This window comes from Osmia bicornis, chromosome 3, assembly GCF_907164935.1.
Source record: "Osmia bicornis bicornis chromosome 3, iOsmBic2.1, whole genome shotgun sequence".
In the NCBI taxonomy this organism is placed as follows: Eukaryota; Metazoa; Arthropoda; class Insecta; order Hymenoptera; family Megachilidae; genus Osmia; species Osmia bicornis.
Genome location: NC_060218.1, coordinates 2,874,202 through 2,899,195, shown reverse-complemented (window position 1 = coordinate 2,899,195; position 24,994 = coordinate 2,874,202). Strand labels below are relative to the sequence as shown.

The 24,994-nt window shown below is 36.6% G+C and overlaps 2 protein-coding genes across 8 annotated transcripts in view; one reads left to right on the top strand and one right to left on the bottom strand.

Moving 5' to 3' along the window:
• The window catches only part of LOC114878607 (carcinine transporter-like), a 5,204-nt gene extending 3,285 nt beyond the window's left edge, over positions 1-1,919 (top strand). For all 3 annotated transcript variants that reach the window (XM_029192640.2, XM_029192626.2, XM_029192634.2), the window contains 5 exons: positions 27-132; positions 195-298; positions 426-640; positions 811-986; positions 1,064-1,919. In XM_029192640.2, coding sequence (XP_029048473.1) covers positions 27-132; positions 195-298; positions 426-640; positions 811-986; positions 1,064-1,273 — 811 coding nt within the window. In that variant the 3' untranslated portion in view covers positions 1,274-1,919. The remainder of the gene's footprint in view (positions 1-26; positions 133-194; positions 299-425; positions 641-810; positions 987-1,063) is intronic.
• LOC114878575 (organic cation transporter protein-like) lies at positions 543-24,994 on the bottom strand. 5 transcript variants are annotated; one of them, XR_006829262.1, is made up of 11 exons: positions 10,760-11,084; positions 7,374-7,632; positions 6,046-6,256; positions 5,242-5,500; positions 4,844-5,036; positions 4,544-4,762; positions 4,226-4,440; positions 3,880-4,055; positions 3,629-3,801; positions 3,318-3,548; positions 543-630 (listed from the first exon to the last, which is right to left on the bottom strand). XR_006829262.1 is itself a non-coding variant. In XM_029192556.2 (10 exons), the coding sequence occupies exons 2-10, from the start codon at positions 7,619-7,621 to the stop codon at positions 3,452-3,454; spliced, it is 1,791 nt and encodes a 596-aa protein (XP_029048389.1). In that variant the 5' UTR covers positions 7,622-7,632; positions 24,889-24,994; the 3' UTR covers positions 1,911-3,451. The 5 variants fall into 5 exon arrangements, 4 of the variants coding, with proteins under 4 accessions (XP_029048389.1, XP_029048380.1, XP_046141004.1 ...); XM_029192556.2 differs by lacking the exons at positions 543-630; positions 10,760-11,084 and adding an exon at positions 24,889-24,994 and having other exon boundaries at positions 1,911-3,548; XM_029192547.2 differs by lacking the exon at positions 543-630 and having other exon boundaries at positions 1,911-3,548.

The following is a 24,994-nucleotide window of genomic DNA, read 5'->3' as shown; positions in this document are numbered from 1 at the left end:
GCTTATCGCAAATTTATCTTTCCCAGGTGGTACGTTTCCAATGGAATGATGGACAAGGTTGTGAGGAAATTGCGAAGGATCGCTAGGATTAATCGGAGGTATCCGGATCCTCGTATTTACGACGTTTTCGTTGTAAGTAAAAGTAAATGATCTTCAGTTATTCAGAGATTTATCAAAAAAATGTCGAATTTCAGGGAAACCTGGAGACTTCCGAAAGGCTGCACGAAACAGCAACAATTTTTGACCTCTTCAAATCACCCCGATTAGCAAAAAATACTATTCTTCTAGTCTTATTTTGGTAAGGATAAAGTAAAAAGGTAATTATATAGAATAGAATCCATCTTGTAATTTAAATTATTTAAATCAACTGGATTTTATTCTATTTAATTACCGGAAATGAGTTTAAAAAAAAGATTGTTTTACAGGTGTCTTACCGTGATCGCCTTCGATGGTCACGTGTACTCCTTGAAGCTGATCCAAAGCTCGGTGTTCATGTCCTTCTCCCTTGCGTGCTCCACGGAACTTCCGGCAGGATTGCTGCTGACTTTGGTGCTGGATCGATGGGGTCGTAGATTATGCGGATTTCTAACCCTGGCGATGACTTGTTTGTTCACTATCGCCGAGCTGATGCTGCACTCAAGTAAAGAAAAAAGATTCTCGTTAGACTCTGGATCATAGTAAAATTTCAAATAGTTAATCTAATTCTATTTCCACGCATCCGTGGAATATTCCTATTCTTGATCTTGTTTCTGACGTAATTCATTTATCTTGTTGATTGGAAAATTCATTCTTGATTAATTTGTTGCCCAGCAACAGCCAAGTTGGTGATGTCGGTGATGTCACGTTTCTGTTTGAACATGTCGGCCAACGTTGGACTTCAATACGCGGCTGAACTTTTACCGACACCCGTTAGATCGCAAGGAGTATCCTTAATTCATATTTTCGGAATAGTCGCGCATTCTTTGGCGCCATACATCGTTGATTCGGTAAGTAAAATTGTTGCTTTCCAAGAAAAATTTATTTTTAATTAAAGCTGACTTTTTAACATTGATATATTCGTTAGGCGAAACTGTGGGAAGGATTTCCAATGCTGATAATCAGCACGGTGTCATTCGTTGGCGCGATGTTCGTCCTCTTCCTACCGGAAACTGTCGGCCAGAGTCTTCCTCAAACGATAAAGCAAGGCGAAGAATTTGGGAAAGATCAGCATTTCTGGTCGTTGCCATGTTATCAGAAATCGCCGTTCGATGGTCATCGACATTACGGTTCTTGAGTACTTAATTACTCAATTTGCATTTCTTACTTCGATGAAAAATACTTCTGAAGAAAAGTCGCGTTTCGTTGAAGCGAAATCAGCGTGATTCGATACGGGAAAATCAATCACGTTATATCGTATTCCTCACATTTTTTATTATGTATTTTAATTGTTCTAAGTCTTATTGCTAATTCTATCTCGTGATGGGCGTGCCAAGAATGCCTAGAACTCGTGTTCCTATATAGTTTCTTTTTTAATTATTTTAAGTCTCTCTTCATGTTTTTGATTCATTTTAATATTAAGGCTAGTTATTCGTTTCGTGATACGCACAGCAAAGTTTTCAGCAGTTGGTTTGATTCTTTAATGAACTCATTTTTTCTTTACTTTTCTTTTGTAGTATTTTAGCCATCGACCATCTGTACTTAAAAACATCTTCTTCTTCTTAACCGTATCACAAATCTTGTTGAACTGAAGCAAATTCAATGCAAATTTTGTTAAAATTGTTTTTCAAGACTTAACTGCTGTTCTTTTTTTATCCACAGTTAAACTGTGTGTAGTTTCTATAATTTAGGAAGATTAGAAAGGAATTATCATAAATTGTGCCATCAAATGACGATCAGTGTTCGTCGTTGTATCAAATAACAACGCTATCAACTGAAAAATACTTGTCTTACTTTTATTCTCGTTTCGCACACGTTTTACACATCTTATGAGACTAAGACCAGCGTTTCTCAACCTTTGTTTGGACCCACGATCCCCCTTCAGGTTGTTCCAAAAGTTCTTTGACAAATATTTTTTGCATTCTTTAAAGTTTCTTTTTATCAAGTATTTCAGGTTGAATTATTCTATTGTTGCTCTTCAATTTTATGTTAAATAACTTTTGAGACAACTTGGGACCCTTTGGTTGAGAAACTGGAGACTAAATGAACAGCTCGTTATTTTGCTCTCACAGACATGAATGTATCCTCCAAACGATCAACTAAATCATTAAATGTTTGTAGAATTAAACTAACGCTTGATGATCACATTTCTGTCTTGTACTGTACACTTCGAGTATGAATATTCTGAGAAATACTCGTTTAACGTGTTTCAAGGAAGGTTCCCAGTAACAGGTGGAAATTGTAATTTTAATTATACGAAAGAGAACACTCTCAATCGGAATCTGGGTGGAAAGGCAGAAAAATTAATACCAGCAGTTCTAGGATCTCTGCTGCAAATATTAAATTTTCACGGGTCCTGGAATATGGTGAATGAAATGGTTGGAATTTCTTGAAGATAGGTCGATTGCGATTGTCTAATTTCATAAGTACGCGAATTTTTCTATTCTACTTGGCCCGAAATGATCATCATTTGAACGTAATTGAGCATTCAGGATGAACAGATTGGAGGATCGTAAGGAACGAGAGTAACGATAAATCCGTGGCTGTCCGCGGATTTAAGAATTTGTTATCGCTAATTGGCGTCAAAATCGAACGTTCGATCGTTTGCGTGGTAACTTTTAAACCGGAGTATCTTCCCACAAAATTAATCGTTGTCTTTTAATACTAGACAGTTACAATAGGAAAATGAACGGGATGACACTTTGAAGAATCTAAATCTCTGAGGTAATTTATCAATCACAATTATAATACTTAAAAGTAATCACTGATAATTTACTAGAAACAAATTTTTTCTTTTCTCAAGAACTTTGAACGCGTCTCGGGTTCAAAAGTCGATCGAAACTTTCATATTGACAAATCACCTATAGATACACAAACGAACATCGTCCGTTCACAGTAAACGAAACAAGTTGAAACGTTCTATTTACACCTTATTCAGATTTCAAATCAACAGCTCACAAGTCCTAACAATAATCCTAACAAATAATATAGGATCGTCTGAAGGTTCTCTTTAAAAAACAAATATATTTTTGTCTCTGCAAAAATCTACCACTCTGCTTCATTGAACGTTTCAACAAAGGCTCTACGAATACTGTCATTCACTTTGAAATACTGCGCTAAATTGTACCAACGCTTGAAACGCGAAGATTAATTAATTATTTGATAATTATTAAACAGTATACCTATGGAATGCTTCTTGTATCGTCTCACGACATCCTCCTGCATCTCTCATACACGTTCCCGCAACATCGTCACACACGCACACACATTTAACGACTATATTTACAAAGGATTTGGCAAGTTTGAACAGCAGTCGCTATAATCTAGTGCAGTCGATCTTTTGAACACTACCAGCGAACGCGGGATTCGAGAGGCCTTGTTTCTTTCTGTATTTCTTCTTTAGCTGGTGACTCCTGTGAAAGTATAATCGATGCGTAAGAATCGAAGGACACTTAGAGAATATTATTTATACAAAAGAAGAAATTATACTCACGAGGATATGCAAGGGACCCACCAGCAACTTTGCTCTCTACCAAAGTCGTTACCTTCCTGAAGGGTCTCTGGCAAATCTTGATTCAAGGTTTCTGGCAAACCTAAGGTCAAGAAGGCGTGCACAAAGGACAGCAAACCGAGGGCGACAAGAGGCAGAGAGGCATCAATATCAGCCTGAATTAAAAAATAAATCAAGAATATCCTCAATGTTGTTAATTTCTTGACCTGATAGAGAAAAGGAATTTTACTCACCAAGTAAATGATGTAGGGTCCCAAGATATGAGCCACGTAACCGATGATGTGGATCAAAGAGACACCCTGGGCTCTCACCACGGTGGGAAGCATTTCGGCCGCGTATTGGAAACCGATATTCGCCGCGATATTCACGCCGAGACGTGCTACGATCGCCATAGCTACCGTAGGTGGACCTGGAAAAAGCAACTGAAAAATTAGTGATTCTGCAGGAGTAAAAGATTCGACGAAACGTGTGGCCATCAAAGTCAGATTTTCAAACTTCTTTATCGCAACTGAACCATGGATGTTGGATATTTTATTAAATAATTTTAATCGACGAGCGATCCATCAAAGAAAAACCAACCATTAGGAGTGGCCAGGGCAATCCAGGAGAAAATTCCGCAGAGGAACATGGACGCGAAACCCATCCATCGTCTGCCCCATCTGTCCAGGAAGAGTGCAAGTAGAACCGCGGCCGGAAGTTCGGTGAGCGAGGCCAAGGAGAAGGATGTAAAAACGTCGGGATCCAGAAGTTTCATGTTCCAAACGTGGCCGTCGAACACCCACACCATCAGAAGCCTTGAAAACCAGTTAATTACAAACTCTTCCTTTTTCCATGATTTTCAATGGCAGAAGAAAAAAAAGGAATTAACATGTATGATAATCGAGCGCTATATATTACCAGTAGAGGATGAGCATGATGGTGATACGCGCGAGTCGTGGCTTTTTGAATAGATGCAGCACGGTGTACTGATTATGCGATTGATCTTTCTCGATCATCGATTTACAGCTCTTCTCGAACTCGTCGAATATCTCCTGTTTCACTTCCTTGCCGTTTACTTTGGCGAATTTCTTCAACATGTCGATCGCTTTGTCGACTTTGCCGCTGGTGATGTACCAACTGGAAGAAATTGGATGAAATGATTATTTTATGAAGAAAAAAAAAGAAATGAAAAGGAAGCAAGTTTTATGAATTAATTACCGTGCGCTTTCAGGAACGATCCATGGTCCTATAAAAGCGACCACCATGGGACACGCGGTGGCCATACTCAAAATTCTCCAATCCGCGATCCAATATGCGATCCATGGCAAAAGACTGGCGGCTGCAGCGAAATAAAGCCCGAAGGACATGTTCGCCACCAGTGTTCGGTATTTCGGACCGACATATTCTATCACTGAAACGACATTTATAATAATTTCATTGTATTATTTCAATATACATAATGACAGAAAAATGGTTAACAAAAAATATGGAAAAAAAGTATCTATTTTACATAATTTTTATGCAACACAAAACGAAAGTAATCGACAACCGTTATCGTTATAATTGCATTTTCTGGAATAATTTTGCCAGATGTTACAATTCCTAAAATGACTCACCGATAATGAAAAGGACATTAAAGCAATTGTCGAACGAAGTGCCGACGACTAATCTCGCGAGGCAGAAGCTCCAGAAACTGTTGCAAAACGCGGTGCCGACGGACGCGATGAAGCCAACCGAGTTGCAAGCGACCAGAGCTGGAATCCTGCCATAATGGTCAGCTATGTAACCGAATATTAAACCGCCGAGGATACTGCCGACGAAGAAGGCTGACTGCGCTGCTGAACCTAGGAAAGCATGGTCGCAGACCCATTCCAACTGGAAACAAAAAGAAACGAACTACCTTGTACTCGAGTCAGGTATATTCCTAGAAAAGAGAGATAGCTATCTGTAAAAAAAAATAATTGAAATTAAAAAATAAATGGCTTGAATAATTTCTAAAAATAATTTGCTTAATTAAAATTCTTTCCTCGAATTTCTATTTAATTGTATTTTAAGTATAATTATTACAATCTTCTTTCAAATATCATATTGATCAGATAACATGGTTAATAAACGCGTTCATGGAAAAAAAAGAGCTCTAAACGAGCTCTGATAACGATGATGAGCACAATAGATAATTGCACTTTTAGTCTAGGCTTGTGCAATCAACAAGGACACTTTCCTGAACGATCGTGTTGTTTTCATCGCCAGAGTTAACGAGCAAAATCTGTATTTAAATCCAAGCTAATAGAGGCATTCAATTTTCAAAAAGAGAGTCGAGATATTAGGAGTGCTCGTGCTGAGTAATAATTATAATTACGATAATTTAGTACTGTAATGAAATATTGTAAAGAGAAAATAAAGGAATTATAATGACTCACCTCGACGGCTATGGACTTGTAAGGTATCATCGTGTGATTAAAGCTCCACCCATATTTACACGGTTTAACAGGCCAAGATATATTTCCTTTTCTAATACCTTGGTCCAGCATCTCTTCGTAATTCACGTCGTACATGTTGCATCGTGAAAATGCAGTTGCACCTTCCACCTTTAATTCCTCGATGCTTGCTGGAGGAATCGACAGAGAGATTCTGAAAAATTAAAAATTTCTTTTTATGAAAATATTCGAACCCTTGCGTCTGAAATTGTTAACAAATAAAATATTTAATTGCATTGTAATTCATTTAATCGCCTCACAACGAGTAGCGAAAGAGGAATTCCAACTTTTGAGGATAGTTTTATAATTAGATTCAGCCTCGAGTGGGTTAATTGCTGATTTCAGCACGTTTTCGTTACGTCTATTTCAAGATAATCGTCGCAGAACAAACGCGTGTAACGAGAAAGAATTTCCTGGCCGACGAGTTCGTGGAAGCAGGCGTCTAGAATCGACCGGAGGTCGTCGACCAAACTGGTTTCCGGTGAAGCGTCGATCGCTAGGAAATCACCGGGTGCATTTTTCGTATGATTCAGTGGAAAACACGTTGAGACAGTTTTTTCTCGTTGCACGATTAATCGTTCTTTTATAAACCACATATGTTTGCAAAAGAGGATAATAGGATTTCATGACATAAAAGTCTGGCAAAATGGCACATATGATACATCAAATTAAAGCTTAAAGTGTAACGAAAATAATTATACAAAGGTTTCATTAATATTTTTAATTATCGAGGAAGGATCGATCCCAGGAAACAATCATGCTCAACGATACAAGTTTTCTGAAACAAGCTTTGATTATTATTAATTTCGAAGTGCAATACGGAAGTTCCGTGTGCAATCGACGAGATCGTCGGATGATTGTGTTGGATTTCGTGCGTGGTTTGCATGCAGCATGTGCAAATATTATGATTCGCCAGTTAAATCGCTGTAACGCGATACGTTATCGTGATTCAAAATTAATATCCCTGGTGGTGAGCGGAAAATTTTATCGCGATGGATTTATCGTTGGGACAAGGACAAATTGCAGGATCAATAGTATCGTAGAAAAGTCAGCGGGAGATGTAGGTATCAAGAATGCTGAGATTACTATTTGCGTTTGACGATTGTCGATGATAACATGTTTACTGATTTAGATGACTCGACGTATTTCTTGTGCAATATACTTTGATAATTTTCATGGTACCGCCAGTTGATAAGGTGTCAACATGATATTGCGATAAATTTTGCAATTAAAATCTTGTAATATTTCAAATTGTCCATTTCTTCGCTTACTTCTCGTGGTCGGTTAGGTTCCATCCTTCGAGTTCTGGTACTGTACACCAGTGCTCAGCCGGCACCAAGGTGATGAAGAACTGTGTGAAGTAGAGGAACGCGTAGACGAAGGTGAAGGGTAGAAGCAAAACGAAGAGGAACCATTGGTAACGACTGGCCTCTCCGACGTACGGCAGGATGTCGTCGAAATTGCTGATCCTCGGACGTTCGCCCTCCTCCGCTTTCACTGACTCCACCATTACAGTCATTTTCTCGATCTCTGTAAAACGAATTATTGTAAAATTATTCCAATAAGTGAAACAACATTCATCGGTTCATAAAAATTAATTTTTGTTTGGACGTTCTCCCTGGTATCGATAGAATTATTGTCCGATTGTTTCACCTCTGGTTTTATTATTTAATTCGAAGTAAGCGTAACAATATACACGATTTGAAGTGAACTGAACTGTAAAACGAAAGATCCTTGATATCTCTTGCGAGATTATTGCAATCCCTTAATAGTTGATTACTGATTCGTTCAGCTGAACAATCCTTCTTTTTTTCAATTAAGCTGTTCTGAGTTTCAAAGAAGTATTCGATGTTTCTTTGATCAATCAATTATGTTAAAAGGAAAGAAAAAAGCTTCGGAGGGAAATATAGAAGAAAGATCAATCTATGCTTAGAATTGTTTTTAATAGACGAGATATGACAGTTAAGAGGAGAGAATGTCTTTTATCCACTCTGCGAGCTATAATTAATCTCACGAGGAGCTCATTTAAATAACAGAATACCGTATCTCGAATTCTAGTTTACCCTGATATCGTTACAGCATGGAACAATTAAATGACTTAACTGTATTACCTTTTTTTACAGAACAATCATTTATTAAACAGAAAAAAATAATAACCGGTAGTTCTCTATTCCATTTGATTCATACACTTTGTGTAGAAACAAAGAATAAGTACAATTTACAAAAATAATTATTAGAGTTTCGTCCTTGAAAATTTTGTTTTCACGACTGACAATGAGTTTCTACCTTGACACTAATTAACCATGTTCTACCTCTAACCACTCTTTTTGTTAATAAAGAGAAATCTCATTTGCACGCCACTTTTTTGCATATTAATTACACCATACGAATTATACGGTAGTGGTCTTTGAACTGTATCACGAAATAGTCCTGATCGCACCGTGTGCGTCATAATAATATGTAATTTATACAGGGGATGTCGCGACGCACCATATGCGTCATATGTAATACACGTCTTATGGTTTCTTTTCTTACAAATTTAAATAAAATTCTGACTGTAAAATTCTACATAATTAAATAAAGAAAAGTATAAAATATTTTCTAGCAAAATTACCTCAGAAATCATTGTGTTTGTGAAAAATAAATCAATAATTTTAGAAGAAATAATCTTTAGCGAAACGAACGAAATAATTATAGCGTACAATGATGAATCGACGATGATTCAAATGATTTATTAATCGTAATCAACATGTAATAATTATCGACCAAGGGAAACAATTGAACAAACATGTTCAAATCGATTAAATTATTATGAACATACACCTTCGCCTTATTTTGAAAATATGAAACATCCATACGGTGTTCAATGCCAATGAATCGAAATTCATGTTTTATTCAGAATTTAATTTTCCATGCATCTATCCAGAAAAGCTGAACGATGACTATTACAGGCTCTACCTTCGTCAGTCGATTACACAAAACCGCGGACCTTGAGGTATCTCGGATCCCAGAAGAAGTAATAATTAATGGAACGGTCGCGGCTTAACACAGATCCATGATTTTGCATACATGATTTTCCTCGCCTTCTCTATCGATCAGGGAAAGCGATCGCGATTGGAAATTCATCGATGCACACGCGTGCGTAAACGACGCGTAATAACAATTCGCGAATACAAAAAAAGTAGATCAACGATGTCTCGCTCTTCCTTCTTCATTATCAAGCGGAGAAAGAAAAATGGAATAGAAACTTCGTGACTCATGGTCGCTCTATTAATTGTTCCTTCCAGGATACACAGTTTCTTTCATCTTTGATAATTAGATTCCTAACGAGGCTGATTGTTGAACGATCTTTTTGCTTTTATCCAATAGGAAATTGTGTTTATTGATAGTAACGATCGATAAGAAGAGAAGGTGATTGAAGTTCTTACTATGTGTTAATAGATTGTGGATGATAATTGAATGATAATTTCAGTGATATAAGTAATCGTGGATCTTGATTTAAGATGAGATTGAAAGCTAAAGTGGCTATTAACTTTTCTTCTTCTTTTTTCAGTATTAGATGTTAATAAAAATCATCATACATGCATGGTTAATGAGAATATTAATTTCCACTATGTGATTTATTATTTGAAATTTAAATTTATTTTCAGGTTTCATATTTTATGATATTTCTTCACTGCTGTTCAATAGTTAGGCTATATTTATACAAATCTTCACTCTAATTTATTCGTACGATTTCATGAATATTATATGTATGTACAAGTGAAGATAGCGTAAGGAGACAGCCTTCACCGAAAGAAGATTTGAAGAAGAAACAGAATCTTTGTACCCTGTATTTTTCCTCTTTGTATATGCTAGACGACATATGCGAGACAGATGCGAAAACAAGGAAGAACTAAACGCGTGCTGCTCTGAAAGCGCATTGAACGGTGATTCACGATTCAATGTTTATTTCGTTGAAGAAAATCAGTTGCAAGGTTCATTACAAGTTGTCACAATACACCGAGAATATTTCTTCCGATGAAATGACAGACGTAATTTAGCATACGTTGCTAATTTTTCTGAGAAAAATAGGACTCTCCTGTTATTTTAAAACGAATATCCTCGTAACTTCTATTTGCATCGACATCTGAAGATTCAAGATACGTACGAAAAGGATTCTTTTTTTCAGTCCCATCGATCGAACAGTCGACTATAAAGCATTCGTCTGTTCGAGGAAAGACAAATGCGAATAGCATACTAAGAACTAGACACCAACAATCACAAGACACTTTGAAAGACGATCTCGCACAACATTTACCTTTCTAAATGTCACGACAAACATTGTTATACATTATACATCACAAGAATTCTGCTCCAAAATTTTTCAACACCGTACAATTTATATAAAAAATTTCAATGTTTCAAAGATAAAAAGAAGCTCTCTTTACCAAGTGGTAAGAACCTAAAAAGCAGCAGACGAGGTTGATCAAAGTATCACAAACGAAAATTTTCAAAAAACTCAATTCTTCACAGCACAAGAAATGTTCTTTGTCTATCAGGGGTAGAAATGTGATTAGAATCCAACTTTTCACAAGACACAAATCACTTCTTCAAAATGACCAACGTTCGAAGAGCCTAAAAATTCGAATAAAATTCACTGAATCTTCGCGTTTACCTTCGGACGAAAGTTGGTCCAGTCACAAATCAAGGCGTCACCGAAACTCGCGCGAAAAAATAATTCCGGTTCTGTTCACTCGGATCGAGCGTAGTCGAACTCGAAGATGTGCTTCGAGTTAAAAGGGAGAAAATAAGGGAAAGCTATGCCGCGAATCGCAACGATCCGTGCTAACGAGGGTAAGCACGTGTCTCGATCTCGATCGTGACAATGATCTTGGCCGACACCAGTGCACGAGAACCACGCGATTTTTCGTGACGCCGCGCTACATATCGTCGTTTAAAAGAGGGCACGCACCGACTGTTCGCCGCGTGTACAATTAGCGGGGCTTTATAGCTTGTGCAAGAACGAAAGCTAAACCCCACCAACAGTGTCGAACGGCCATTGGACGATCAGCCTTTGGGCCCCCTTGAATCGTTTCTGACGTCACTGGAGAACTCCATGAACGGGGGATTTTGCTTCTACTTTACGCAGATCTCCTCTCGTTTACTCGTGTCTCGTCGTGGATTAACGGAGCAACCTGTTATTCAGAAGGCTTCCGTTGGGTTTCTTCGTGACGTGATACTGATTTTTTTTCTCCTCATCGTTTTCCTCAATACTTAGAAGGAAAGAGACACTCGGTTGACGTACGCAGGTCGTTAGCGATGGATGTTTGAAAGTCTTGGAAGTTTTCTAGCGATCCGGGCATACCCGAGCTGCCAGGCACTTTGGGTTTTCAGTGGAATTCGAGGAGTCTCGAAGTATTTAAATATCGAAACCTTTCGAACTCGTGAAGTTTGGAATTTTCATATCTTGGATCTTGAAATCTTCAATCTTCGAATTTTAAACCTCGTAGCATTGAATCTTGAAATTTTTCATCCTGAAGCATTAAATCTTGAGCGATTGAATTTTGAAGTGTTGAATCTTGAATGAGGATACGAGGTAATGAATTCTGATAAGAAAACGATGACAAGTGATAGAGGTTTTGTAACAGGGAGGAATCGGTTTAACGTCGATTGAAATTCTTTGATCGTGTTTGCGATGGTATTTGTATTAATGGTAAATTGATTGGTTATGAGAGCGTGAATCGATAAGCGTGAAAAATGATCGATGAATAAAGAATCGTTGTTATTTATAAAAATGTGAATACGATACTTGAGAATGATCGATCGAAAAGAAACTATAACTTAATCATTTTTAAAAAATGAACTGCATTCATAATTGCGCCACAACGTAGCTAATTAGCAAATTAATTAATCTCTGTTTCATTTCAAGTTCATTATACATGCGAATAAATTTACTATTTACTGTTGTATTTTTATAAGTGTGAAAACCTCGAAATCTGATTGTTTGATAAGGATTGAATTTATAAATCAAGGATTAAATAATACATTTATAAATTCCCCTTTTATATAATTAATTCCAGACTAATTAAAACGTTTTATCTATTTGTAGTTAATGATTCATGGTTCTCGAGTCATTTAATCGTTTCTTCCCCAACGATGGATCATTTTCATATTTTCAATATGTAAAAACATTCATACTTTTTTTCCTTTTGCAATTCAAGCGAATTTATCGTACTAAAGTGAAATAAGTATTGTAAGTAAAATTCAAACACGATAAATTAACACGTCGATAGTCAGAATGGAAATGGTCACGCGTAGTCAGATATAAATTATGAAAATTCAAATGGTTTCGTACGAATTCAAGTCGCGATGAGATTTCTTTTTTTCATTTGTGAAACCACCTGTAAACAATGAAACTCAACAGGTGATCGATTGACCCAGTTCTCGAGAAATAAATTCGCTCGATTACCAAGCTTCCTGATCCTCGAAACAAAGTGATCAATTGCCCAAGGCGAAATCGAAGTGAGTAATGAAATCCATTCGCGAAACTCCGGATACGGAGAAGGCGAGAACTCGGGAACTCCACTAGCAAAGACTCGTGTACTATGTACATTCGATACCCTTGAGGAATAGAGAACTTCACTTTGTTAAGTCTTATTTGTCGACTAAATTCTTTTCGTGGAATTTAAAATATCCGACGCAAAGATTGAAAAATCGAGAAAACCTGGGAAATTAGAAAAACTGCGAAAATTTGGAAACGTAAAAAATGAGGAAAAATTGAGAACGCCGGAAAATTGGGAAAATTTAGAAAAGCAGGAAGACTGGAAAATCGAGAAAATTTTGAAATCTTGAAAAATTGGGAAAATTTGGAAAAGCAGGAAGATTGGAAAATCGGGAAAATTTTGAAATCTTGAATGTTTTATTTCACAAATCAATAGGATGAGTAGAGGGGGATAGTTTCACTCTATTTTTAAAAACATGTTAGTAAGTGCAAATTTGAACGTCACTACATGGATATCACTGAAAACATGATAATAGGTATTATCCTGTGTCTGATTAGGTATACGTGTTTCTACTGTGTGTTTAATCATTCGTAGTAATATATACCATACTAAGTAAGGCTATTTCAATCGTGGAAGTCACCGTGTTAATTATACCTATATCTCTTTAATTGTACACCTTTTTTCCCCGAAGATCATCACAAAGACTTGTGTAAATCGACCTTCGTCAGGATTCTGCGAGAATGTCAATCGTAGGTATATTTCATTCAAGTCAATCTGTCATTCCGTAATGACTGTAAAAATCAATCGATTCATTCATATTCAGGAGTATCACGAACCGATTGATTCTTGATAAAATCACTCTGAACCAGAACTCAAGCCTTTTATGTTTTCCAAATCTCACATCACTTAATTGCACGACAAGCAAATTACTCTTTATTTATATTACATAATTATTTCTTGTCAAAACAAGTTAAAAAATGGTAAAAACAAGTGTGATCCTTGTTGTTGTTTGGAAATTAATCAGGTGTACGTATGAGATATTGAACAAATGGAAAAAACAAGATGAACGTTATCGTATTTATTTACGTAACGTTTACTAAAATTTATGAGCGGTAAAAATATTGAAGAAAATTAAAGAATCAAATGATCTCGTCGAAGAAATTGCAGCTGTTACATTCGCAAATACATCAACATCTTTCTCCCATTGTAATCTTGACGTTCAAATCAGCTTTATCACTTTTTAATTCATGGAAACTTTTCATCTTTATCACTGATAAATGTATGCATGTGATTTCAACATTTCAAATATAATTTCTGAAATATTATAATAAACTCTTCAATTTGGTATTTTTCATTTCCTTCAAGAGTCACAATTATTAACACATAATTGCAAATTTTACATTTATTATTTTTCCATGAAATTATCATTAAAGCGTATGGTAATTAGGGATGGGATTAAAAGGTGATATTCATAAAAAATGTTGTTTCATTCTGTGATAATACATCAAAAGAGGGATTTACTCGAATTGAAACGCAACGATGTATGCATACCTTTCGCAAACGAAAAACATTTGCATAGGTAATTGCAGCTATAAATAAATTCGAGCAGCGAATTCCGTTATCAGAGCAATTGAAAGATCCAAAGCGGAAAAGAAACAAACATTATACCGTTCCTGTCGGGAGCTGATGAATTAATTCAGGAGAACATTAATTGGGTACTTTGTTCGTTTATGTTGATTTAAGCTGATTTTAAAACTTATGCAAATATCTAATATGTGTGCAAAATACTTATCTACGTCAAATTACATACAGATATATGAAAGCTTCGGTAAAAAGGAAAGCGAAAAATAAATGTAACGTACAATTATTTAGATAAGAAAGTTACACGCGAAAGAATTTTCAACCGATGTGTAACTACCGCAGGAAAATAAAATTTAATTCACCGACGGATTTGGAGCAGCGGCATTATTTAGATGAATGACAGCATAATGCAGGATGACAGCTTAAGGCGCCACACAATAAAACACGCGGTTAGAACACTGGCGTCTGTGAAAAAACGAAACACACCACGTGTACCCGAAGCGTTTCGTAATATTGAATCGATTCCTTCACAAACGTAACCTTCGACTGAACAAATAAACTTAGATATAGTGTATACGAGAAATGTAAAGCGTTAAAACATTCCCATGATCATTGAAGAAGAAAAAAGAATTAGAAATTAAATTAAAATTTAAAATTAATCATGGAATCTTGGTAAACTTGGAAAATTTGAGAACCTACGTCAAGAAAATTTGTATCCTTCTTTTTTTTTAATTTTAATTAGGTAGAATGGTAATTTTCGAATATTATAGTAAACGGTGAAGTCATCTTTTCCGAATCAATGTCTTCTTCTGTACAGAGTTTCTTGTCACGAGGAGAAAAAAAAAACACCTGTTAGGGACGATACGTTCCTTGATCTTGTCAGCACCGCTTCCATTCGGAAGAAGGTAGCCGATGACCTTGGTAGCAAAGAACAGCCATGGAAAGCCCATGGATCCCAACAGTTCGTGGAGTTTGCCGTAGGCGGACACCAAAGAACCGGAGAAGGTCGTTCGTGTGATCACCAGAAGCCACGAAGACGAGTTTGAAACCGGTTCATGGAAGAGAATCGAGATGAAGGAGTAAGAAGACGAGTCTTCTTGAGCGTGTGTAAAATGGTTCGAGAGGAGGAGGAAAGAAATCGAAGCAGAATTTCATTCGAACCATCGGTTCATCATTAATTTGCAAGTTTTTTTGATCAATTATTAGATCGTTGCATACCAAATGGTCGATTTGGAAAGATAGACATTTTGATAGAATTTGATGACATAAAAGTATCGCAAAATGGCACCTGTGATATACCAAATTGAAGCTTAAAGTTTCACGAAAATAAACACATAAGGGTTTGATTGATATTTTTGATACAAAATGGCTGGTGATCAATTATAACAAACAGTCATCGATTTTGGAAATGTAAAACTTCTGACAAGATTTCATGACATAAAAGTATCACTAAATATCACTTATGGTACTTCAAATTGAAGCTTAAAGTGTAAAGAAAATGACCATATAAACGTTTTATTAATATTCTAAACCTTGCAAATGATCATGACATTGATAATAATAAAAATGTAATTATTTCCACTTATAACTGGAAAACAACGATCAATTAGAAAAAGGATATTAAAATGATAGAAGGCTTTCAATTTATCCATAATATAGTTACATAATGCAAAAACATGTAAATGTACGAGAATCATATTCCAATACTTCAGAAATTGATTTTTAATGTTTCTGTAATGAACATATGATTCAAACAAGTTCTATATTTTAATGTTTCATCATTTCTATTGTCGTGTGTAAATCGAAATGATGTCTAAGCGAAGGTTGGATCTATTGTGAACGTTCAATTCGAAGTAGTTGGAATTTTTACAGACACTTGCCTCTAACGAAGACGGTTCATTCAATTGGCCAAAATATAAGTGACTGTTTGAAACTCTATATCAACGAAATTGACACGAGCCACGAATTTTGACGTCAATTTTTTAATAGGAACTAATGATCACCAGAAATTCCAATTACTCGTTACATAAGAAATAAAAGAAAAATGACACGTTTCGTTCGAAATGGAATGAAAATGAAATGAAATAGAATAAATTTGTCAATTCTTTGCAGGAAAACATTTAAAACACTTCGACAATAATGGAAGACTGTTGAATTGACTAATCTGTATACAACGATACGATAGTTTTATCAACTACTTATTTCAACCACAAATTACCTGCTAATCGTGTATCGTTAAAAAAAATATAAGTGGACACGCAAGCGTGAATGACGTAAGGATTTATGGAACAAACTAAGTTCTTCGTCGCGCGTAATCCTTGATATTTAAAAGTAAATTGCATGTCGTTGAAATGTCACCGAATGCTGCACCGAAACGGGTCTCGAAATGTGCAGTTATCGATGTCATTACTCTTTCCACTTGTTGACAACCAACTAACCGCGTAGAGGGATATTTAAACGAGTAAATAAAAAGATACAGGGTGGCCTGGTTAATTTATTCGTCTAATTATCTTTTTAATTATTCGTTTATCAATAAAATGTCTCAGACAGAAAAACAAATCTTGTCTTCTGTTTCATCGAATGAAATTATATTCTTCTTTTATATAGGTAGATTCTTTGGAAAATTCTGTGTAAAAAATGTAAATTATGTATTTGACACTCTGTATATTTATAAATATGTGCAATACCAGTTAATAAGAGGAAAACTTAACTTCTAAGAAATGTTAGAATACCTTGTAATTTACAGGTGTACATGAGAAATATTATTTTTTTTTTATTCTTCACATTCAAACATTCTTTAATATTGCAAGTGAATTTATTATCATTCAAGAGGAGATACTTGAAAGGTCGCAAACAAAGGCAATGAGTAGAGCAAATATTGAATATGAAGCTATGTATCCATTCAACATTGCAAATGAGTCAGTTCTTTCTGGTCAATTGTAGATCTTTGTTTCCAGATAACTATACGTTTCTGTTACACTGATATCGGGAATTATCGTTTCGGATCAAGCACAATGCGATTACTTTCTCCATTGGTTGAGAAACTTACGGTATAGCGTCATTCACCCTTCTCTCGTGACGCAAATCGCTCTTATGTGCGTGTTTCTGTACGAGAAATTTCGAATAAAAATGTCGACGATGGAAATCAGGAGGAAAAGTCGATACCAGTGACGGCAGTCGTCGTTGAACGTCGTCAAATTTTTCACGATTTCCCAATTTTCTCAATTTTCCAAGTTTTCCCGGTTTCATAAACTTCCCAATTTTTCGCGCTTTTCAATTTCCCCAAATTTCTAAGTTTTCTAAATTTTTTCAATTTCCCAAGTTTTCCCGACTTCTCAAATTCCCCAATTTTCCGCGCTTTTCAAATATCTCCAAATTTTTCCGATTTCCCATTTTCCCCAAATTTTCCAAGTTTTCTCGGAAGAAAATATATTTCAACGACTCGAATTCGGGAAAAAGCGTAAACTGTACTGTTCAGCTGTAGTTGGTAGCGTTAAATTTACATAACACTGTCACTATGTGTCATTAAAAAAAAAGAGATAATTTTTATGCTGGCTCTTATCGAATTGTTTTCGTTTCGCACAGTGTTTTGTAATACTTGTCGGTAGTATGTACATAAGCATGAATTATTACTCTTGCGAACACCTTACACTTTAAATCGCATCTGTTTCTTTTTTATCGCACACTCTTCTTTTGTATTTTCGCTGTATACGAAATGATTTCTATGAATGGACAAAATTGCTGTCAGCAAGGTCAATTCTGGCCGTTTCGTAGCTGGTATTCGCTTTTTCACGAATCCATCTTAAGTTCAAGTGTAACGTAAAAAACGATCTCGAACAAGTTCGGCGAACAGGTGTGATGGAATGTTACTTAATAGCTTCTTTAATTCGCCTGTTGGACAGTCATTTCAATTTTATTTTCTACTTTTTAGATCGCTCAGTTCTTTTCAAATTCTCTAAACAACTCCATGACAATGAATTGCGAAATATATTAAAATAACGGTAGAATCTTGCCAGTAGCACATTTTTCTTACAATTAGTGATGGTCGTCAGTGACCACCATGGCCCAAATGAAAAGACAAGTGTCGGTCCCATGGGACCACCGTGGCAGCGAAAGGGTTAAGAAAGAAGCGTTCTCGAATTAAAAAATCTGCAGATATACAAAAATAAACTCCAATATCACTGAGTAGAGTATAAGCATAAATTATAGCTGCAAACAATGTAGCTTAGCTCTTTTTAATTCGCGTCGTTAGCGGTACAGTCGTTACGTGTTTAGATAAAATCTTCATTACCAATCCATCAGCTCGTACGATGAAGAGAAAGAGGATTATCTTCGAGCTCTGTTTCTCGCGGAAAACTATCATTGTTCTGACCTTAAGCAACATTTGCCAGAGACGATTAGACTCGACTCATTAAAATATCTCGACTAAACATGATTTCATAAAAATCAAAGTCATTTACAATTAGTAATAAAGCTTCAGAACGAGGAAGAGGAAAAAAGAGCAGGGAATAATACGCTTCGAGGTACGTCGACAATTATTTTCAATGTCGTTTGACGAATCCATCGAAAGGACGAGGTAGCTCGATCTTTCACGGTGACAGTTTTTGCCAAATGCAAGGGAAAACGCGATCGCTCCCAACGACTTCCGGTTGCACTACCGTCACGCTGATAATTGCACGAGGCTGAATTTTTCGAATGATTCGAGATGTCTCCTGTGTGAATAGCTCCTCTGAATTTTTTGCCCGTAGAACCTCGACGAGTCGGGCAATTAACGAATAACCGGGCGTAATTGGTTATGGATCAACTAACATTTTTGCACATATGCACTTCTTTTGTTATGCGTACAGAATTCTTAGCAAAGATCTCTTTCCTCGTGATCGCGTGTCGTGGAAGGCACGAAGTAATTTTCTTGACAAATAATTATTGAAAGATCGTTTCGATTGGAACTTGGAATGCATAGGATTTAGATAACACTGATTCGTTAATCGAAGAAGATTTGATAAGATTTGATAAGAAAAAGTATTGTGATTCTTGTAAAAAAAATTCTAATCTTTTTTCTAATTTCAATTCTATTCTAAAGAGCATGCTTCGATTCGCATGAGGCGAGTTAATAAAATTTGTAAGCGTGGCATTCTTGAAAACAAGAAAAAGATTTTATAAATCCTCCTAACGATACATCAATCGTTCTTACAAACGCACGACTAATTCTAAGACTTAAATAAATCATCGTCAAGACCCATGAATTTTTAATCGATTGCAAATGTAAATTGCAAGAAGGATTGGCATTTCCTTTATGATAAATCCAGTCTCGTTCCATTTATAATATAATTAATGCGCTTGAAACGTAAACAAAGAAAGAACAAAGTTAAAGAACTTCAGCCATTTTTTAACTACAAAATCGTACAAATTTGTGTTATGACTTTAGGGTCAAATATTTTGGGGATTTTTTACCGCCCAGTCGGTTTCTCCACTTCCGGCGCGCGTAATTCAACTCATTCCGTGTTGCAATGTGCTTTCAGCAATATCCTTGGAAATATCGACTTGGTCATGCTCAACTGCATTCGATATAATATTCAAGAAAAAATATATCGACTATTTGTATTGGCGATTCTCTCCAACTACGGCGTTAAGAATAAAAAAATAATCGAGAGAAGGAGAGAAAATGACACAACGTTTCCTACTTTTGATGTTTGATAAACGTCCTAATTGATGTTGCATACATATTTCTATCTACGTATATCATAATCACCATTAGATAACATTTTTCTATTGCAAAGTTAAAATAGAAGGATGTATATTGTTCGAAAGTGATCCCAAGTAGTTATTTACCTACACAAGGTTTAAATCCATAGTCAAAATTATCGATGACCCCATCATCGTAAGTAGATGAAAGGAAAGTAAATCTACGAATCGTTCGAAGGGACCGATAAGTCAAACGATCGTGTCGTCGCCGATGTTGGCAGATTTCTTTTACAAATTTCGTGCCGCTCCATTCAAATGAATTCAAATGTCTCATCAATAATTCATAAGCTCGGTTATCAAGGCTGCGAATCGTCCTGTGCATCGTCGAGATGATTCATGACTCCTCGAGGATGTCCTAACAATGGAAGGCAAATAATAATATCAATCGATAGGGGTTTCCTCAAATGAAACATTCTTTCGGAGGGCGGGCCAGGTCTTCGACCCTTACCAAAAATATTAAATTTCTAAGATTGTTGAATTTTTTCATTTTATTGCAATTTGAAACGTCGATCATCGACGACCCCTCATCATCAACGAAGCTCTCTTCCCTCGTTAATTTGCATGTCATGGCGAGCTATAATTAGTCATAATTATTGACAAATTTTCCTCCGAGTAACCGGCGTCGCTTCCCAGAAACAATTCTAGGGAAACGGAAAACCATTTCCTTTACGTCAAATCAAGCTCTGCCTTAAAAGACCCTACCGCTCGAAACGATCGAATAAAATTGCAATTGCACTTACGATTCCGCTCGCAATGGGACATGCGAGCAACGCCTGGTCTACCTTCGAACGGAAACGGGAGGAACAACTCGGGTCTCCTCGAACTGTCTTCTGCAACGTCAAGCAGGTTCTTCCAGGACACACCTTCGCGCGATTTTCTCGTTTATCCGGGAATCAAAGTGTACCGGCGGAAATATGCATCACGATAAACACGTTTGTTTCAATATTTTTTTGATATACAACGTTTATTATTAACACATTATCTGGTGCAGTAATAACGATTATGAGTTATATATAGACATGTTATGATTATTTAAGTGTTTAATTTAAGCTTTCAAATCTGCAATTAAGAGGATAACGTTGAGGTTGATAACATTATTATTCTTTTTGGAGCAAGGCTCTGCTATTGACCCACTGATCGGGATTTTTGTGACTTCTTAACTGAAAATCTAGATTACCAATTTTGACCATTCTTTGCAAGCCGATCACAGTCTATGGGAGAAATCGGAATTACGCTATCTCGCGAGCTTTGAATTCGTGTTCCGTAAATTAAAACTCGAATTGTTTTGTTTAGATCGACTTTTAAATCACAATATCGCTCCAGTATGTCAGCTACGAAGCGGATGGCGGCCTAGTTAAGTATTTCGATGAATAAAAATGCAAATTATTCGATTGCAGATTGTTTCCCTTAGGAATGAAACAAGAATGTCTTGAAAGAAAATGTTCGATATTCAATTTTTTCTTTTCTTTTATATGGAGGATGCACTCGATGCATATATTGATTGCACTTTCGTGGAATCTTTCGAAGATCCCATCTCTGGAACTACTTTTTCTCTTCCTTAGGTATCAACGTCGACGAAAATCACGTATTCAGTGGAGGGCTGATCGAGAGGACGACTTTGAGAGCTTCCTTTCGTTCGATCGATTCTATTTGCATAAAGATGATGCAAATGCGCCTGGTTGTTGCGCTAAGCTGAGTTTACACGCGTGATGATGATCCTCCCTTTTTTATTTTTCTCATAGAAAACCGTAGAATTATATTTGCATGAAATAGTAACGCGAAAAATATCTGGAAATCTTGCTAAATTCGTCCGAAACAAATGATTCAGATTCTACTGAAGAATTCGACACTTATAAATAAATTAGAAGGGAATCAAAACACTGCTCGAAATTTGTCATTTTGTCAAAGCAAAGACCAGCTTCTCTACTGTTACAAAGATGTTAAAATGAAAACAACCACTGTGGTAATTAATCTGTTATTCAGTGCGGTGAGAGAAGAGCTTAAGTCGCGTTTCTTCCGGAAAACAGTACCGTGAAACGAATTTCCGCGGAGAAGCGCAAAGCTGCTCGCCAGAGATACGTCGAGTTATGAAGATGGCCACTCGAAAGTTCCCATTAGCCTACTTCAACCAAGTGCATCGCCCCCATAACAACGATACTCGTGGATGCCGACCAGAGTATTCAATGTACCTTCGTAATAATTATACCTCCATCGTGAAATAGGAATTTAATGAGCTCTCTTGGCCATTTCCTATTTAACACTTAATTAATTAACTCGTGAAATACAATATTAACACCTTAACCCTCCTTATCATTTTATTCTCATTAATTCACTTTTTGAAACTGCTTAATAATTTTTAATTAAAAACTATTTAATAAAATTTTAATATTAATTAAAAGTTAAGGTTATATTAAAATTTTTTAAATTAAAATATTTTTATATCTTAGCAAATTAAGAAAATTATCGGAGTGGCAGCATAAATTTGATGAATTCCGAATAAAATATGTTTTTGACAAGAAGGAGGGTCGAGAAGAGGTTCTCGAGGATCGTTTTAACTAATCTCAGGAAAATTAGAAGCCTCAAATGAATTGTTGAAAAGCTTGGTAATTCCGAGGAACAGTGTCGATACGTCCAGGAGGTTTTATTGGCTGCACACGTAAAGAGAAGCTACTATAAGCTGAATGAACACTTTCCACCTAAGATACCCTTGTGTGCTGAACAAACATCGGACCAATCTCGACTATTCCTTTCCCTCTCGGCCTGCTTTCCTTCGTCTTCGACCCTAAAACCGTCCTCTCATCCCTTCTGGTTACTCCCGCATGATCGAAAGCGGCCAAGTAAAAAGAAAAAATTGGAACGCCGGTGATCGATTACGAGCGACGGAAACGGTTTCTCACTTTACGACGAGGAATTCTTTTAATATACAAGACAAACAAGAAGTAGATTCCTTTTTGATAGTTCTTCATTTAACAAACTTTCTCGGCGAAATTTGAAAGTTTCTTCTATTAAATTTCCAAGCTTCAAAGCTCCCGGGACTTCGAAGATCTAGGAAGTTTTGAAAAATTTCTAATTGCAATGGATACTTCCAAGTGATTTATTAATCAATCACCATTCGCCGCAATTACACGTTTCGTGTTCTCGCGCCCTCGATTCGCTACGCTTTTTTTCCCCTCCCCCTCCTCGATCTGAACCGATTTCGTCATCGAAATTGAACTATATCGACGGTATTAATATTCAAGGCGTTTAACGTTAAAGACGCGGGCGTGTCGAGAGCAGTGCCTCTCGGTAAGAGGGAACTCAATTCGCGCAAGGCAAGGGAACGGTTGCGCGATAAAATAATTGCTATTATATGACTAATCGCGACCGACGGTCGAGATCTGACCCTGGAGGCGAGTGGACCAATTCTGGAAACGAGATCCATTGTTTGATGAAGAAAATTGCTTTCGAAGCAATCGACATTTTTTTCTACACCCCTTAAATTAGCTTCGCTGCGGTCAATCATGCAATGGTTAAATTCAAACACAATTTCATGACATAAAAGTATCGTGAAATGGCTCTTATTACGTATCAAATTAAAGCTTAAAGTTCAGAGAAAATAACTATATAAAGGATTCATAGATAGCTTTAATACAAAATGGCCGGTTATCAATTACAGCGAACGACGACCGATTTTGAAACACATCTAGTCTAACACGATTTGATGACATAAAAGTATCACGAAACGTGACTTATGGTAGAAAAAAAATAATGATGGATCTTGAATGGTACAATGGTTCAATTGACATCGTTTTGCCGCGATACTTACGTAACTTTTCGGCTTCCAACGAAACCGAGCTGTAAATCAATCGATCTTAGATCGATCGGTTTTAAAGTAAGCTTAAGCGTTCTTAGATTCCAGCTAAGTGGTTTGTCGTGTCAACTTTTTCGATCCGTGACGTTCGTGGTCTCTTTAAAATGATTATTTCAGCACGGAACAACGCGACGGGAATCGTATAATCTTTCATGGAAAAACGAGTACGAAATTGTTGTGTTTATAAAAGGAACGGGCGAGTTGATCGTTCGGAAGGAGTTAAAGACGTCGCCGTTTAATGATCGCGTTTCTCGCAGGTAGATGCATGAAATTTAAAGCCGGACCAGAAAGAGTTTGCCGCCCGACCATGCGATACGTTATGCAACCCAGCTTCGAAGTTTAGGAGGGACGTTCGTCAGACAATGGTGTAACCCGACCTATGTGGTGATTGCTATTAATCTTCTCAATTTATTTTGTTGTTCCGTTTTGCGTTCGGACTTCCTTGCTTTTCAAAATGCGTCGATCGATTTACCTGGAGCTTTGTCGCCAGAGAAATTCAATTGGAAATTCTCGGGGTCCAGCGATTTCAGGATTAACTGGGTCGTTCGGAAGGTGGCAAGCACGAAAGCTGACAACGAGCACTCGAAGTGCTTGAATTTTGAATTATAGAATATTTGGAATATTCGAGTATCAGAATACTGAGAAGATTAGAATTTTGGATGGTAAAATATTTAAAAGCACCTTCGTTTACTACACTGTTTATATATCTCTGATATTCAATTAGGAATGTTTCAAATTTTTCTTCAATTTATCCAGACGGTAATCGCAGCCCGTTCTGCATCGCGATTAATCAGAGTTTAACGCGACAGAACGAAAAACGCGTTAATTGTTTCCGTGAAACGTGCTTGCTTGCACCCGAGCACTTCATTTTAATTCAGCCGACTGCAGTTGGGAAACTCGAGGATTTATTCAGAACGAACATATTCGAATCAGATGCAATGTCCGACCGTTTGTTACGTTTATAATTTAAACAAATTAACAGGTTAATAAAAATGTTACGATTTCAAGTAAAAATTAATTTGACCGATCTGCTAAAAATGAACGATACGATTTGATAAATTTGATGAATATTAACAACGAAGACAGACAACCATCCCGTTACGTTAATAAGAATTACAAAAAGCTCACATTCTAGGAATCCTTTCTGAAATCCTTCCGTATCCTATCTGCTACCGAGGAACAATGGCCACGTAGAGGCTTGACACTTCACTCATCGCCGACTAACCTTGCACTA

Excerpts from the sequence above, each read along its gene's own strand:
- LOC114878575 (XM_029192556.2), bottom strand. The coding sequence starts at position 7,621 with ATGACTGTAATGGTGGAGTCAGTGAAAGCGGAGGAGGGCGAACGTCCG. Across the intron at positions 5,501-6,045 it reads ACAAGTCCATAGCCGTCGAG|TTGGAATGGGTCTGCGACCA; the intron begins GTGAGTCATTAT and ends TTTTGTTTCCAG. Across the intron at positions 4,056-4,225 it reads TGCCCTGGCCACTCCTAATG|GTCCACCTACGGTAGCTATG; the intron begins GTTGGTTTTTCT and ends TGCTTTTTCCAG.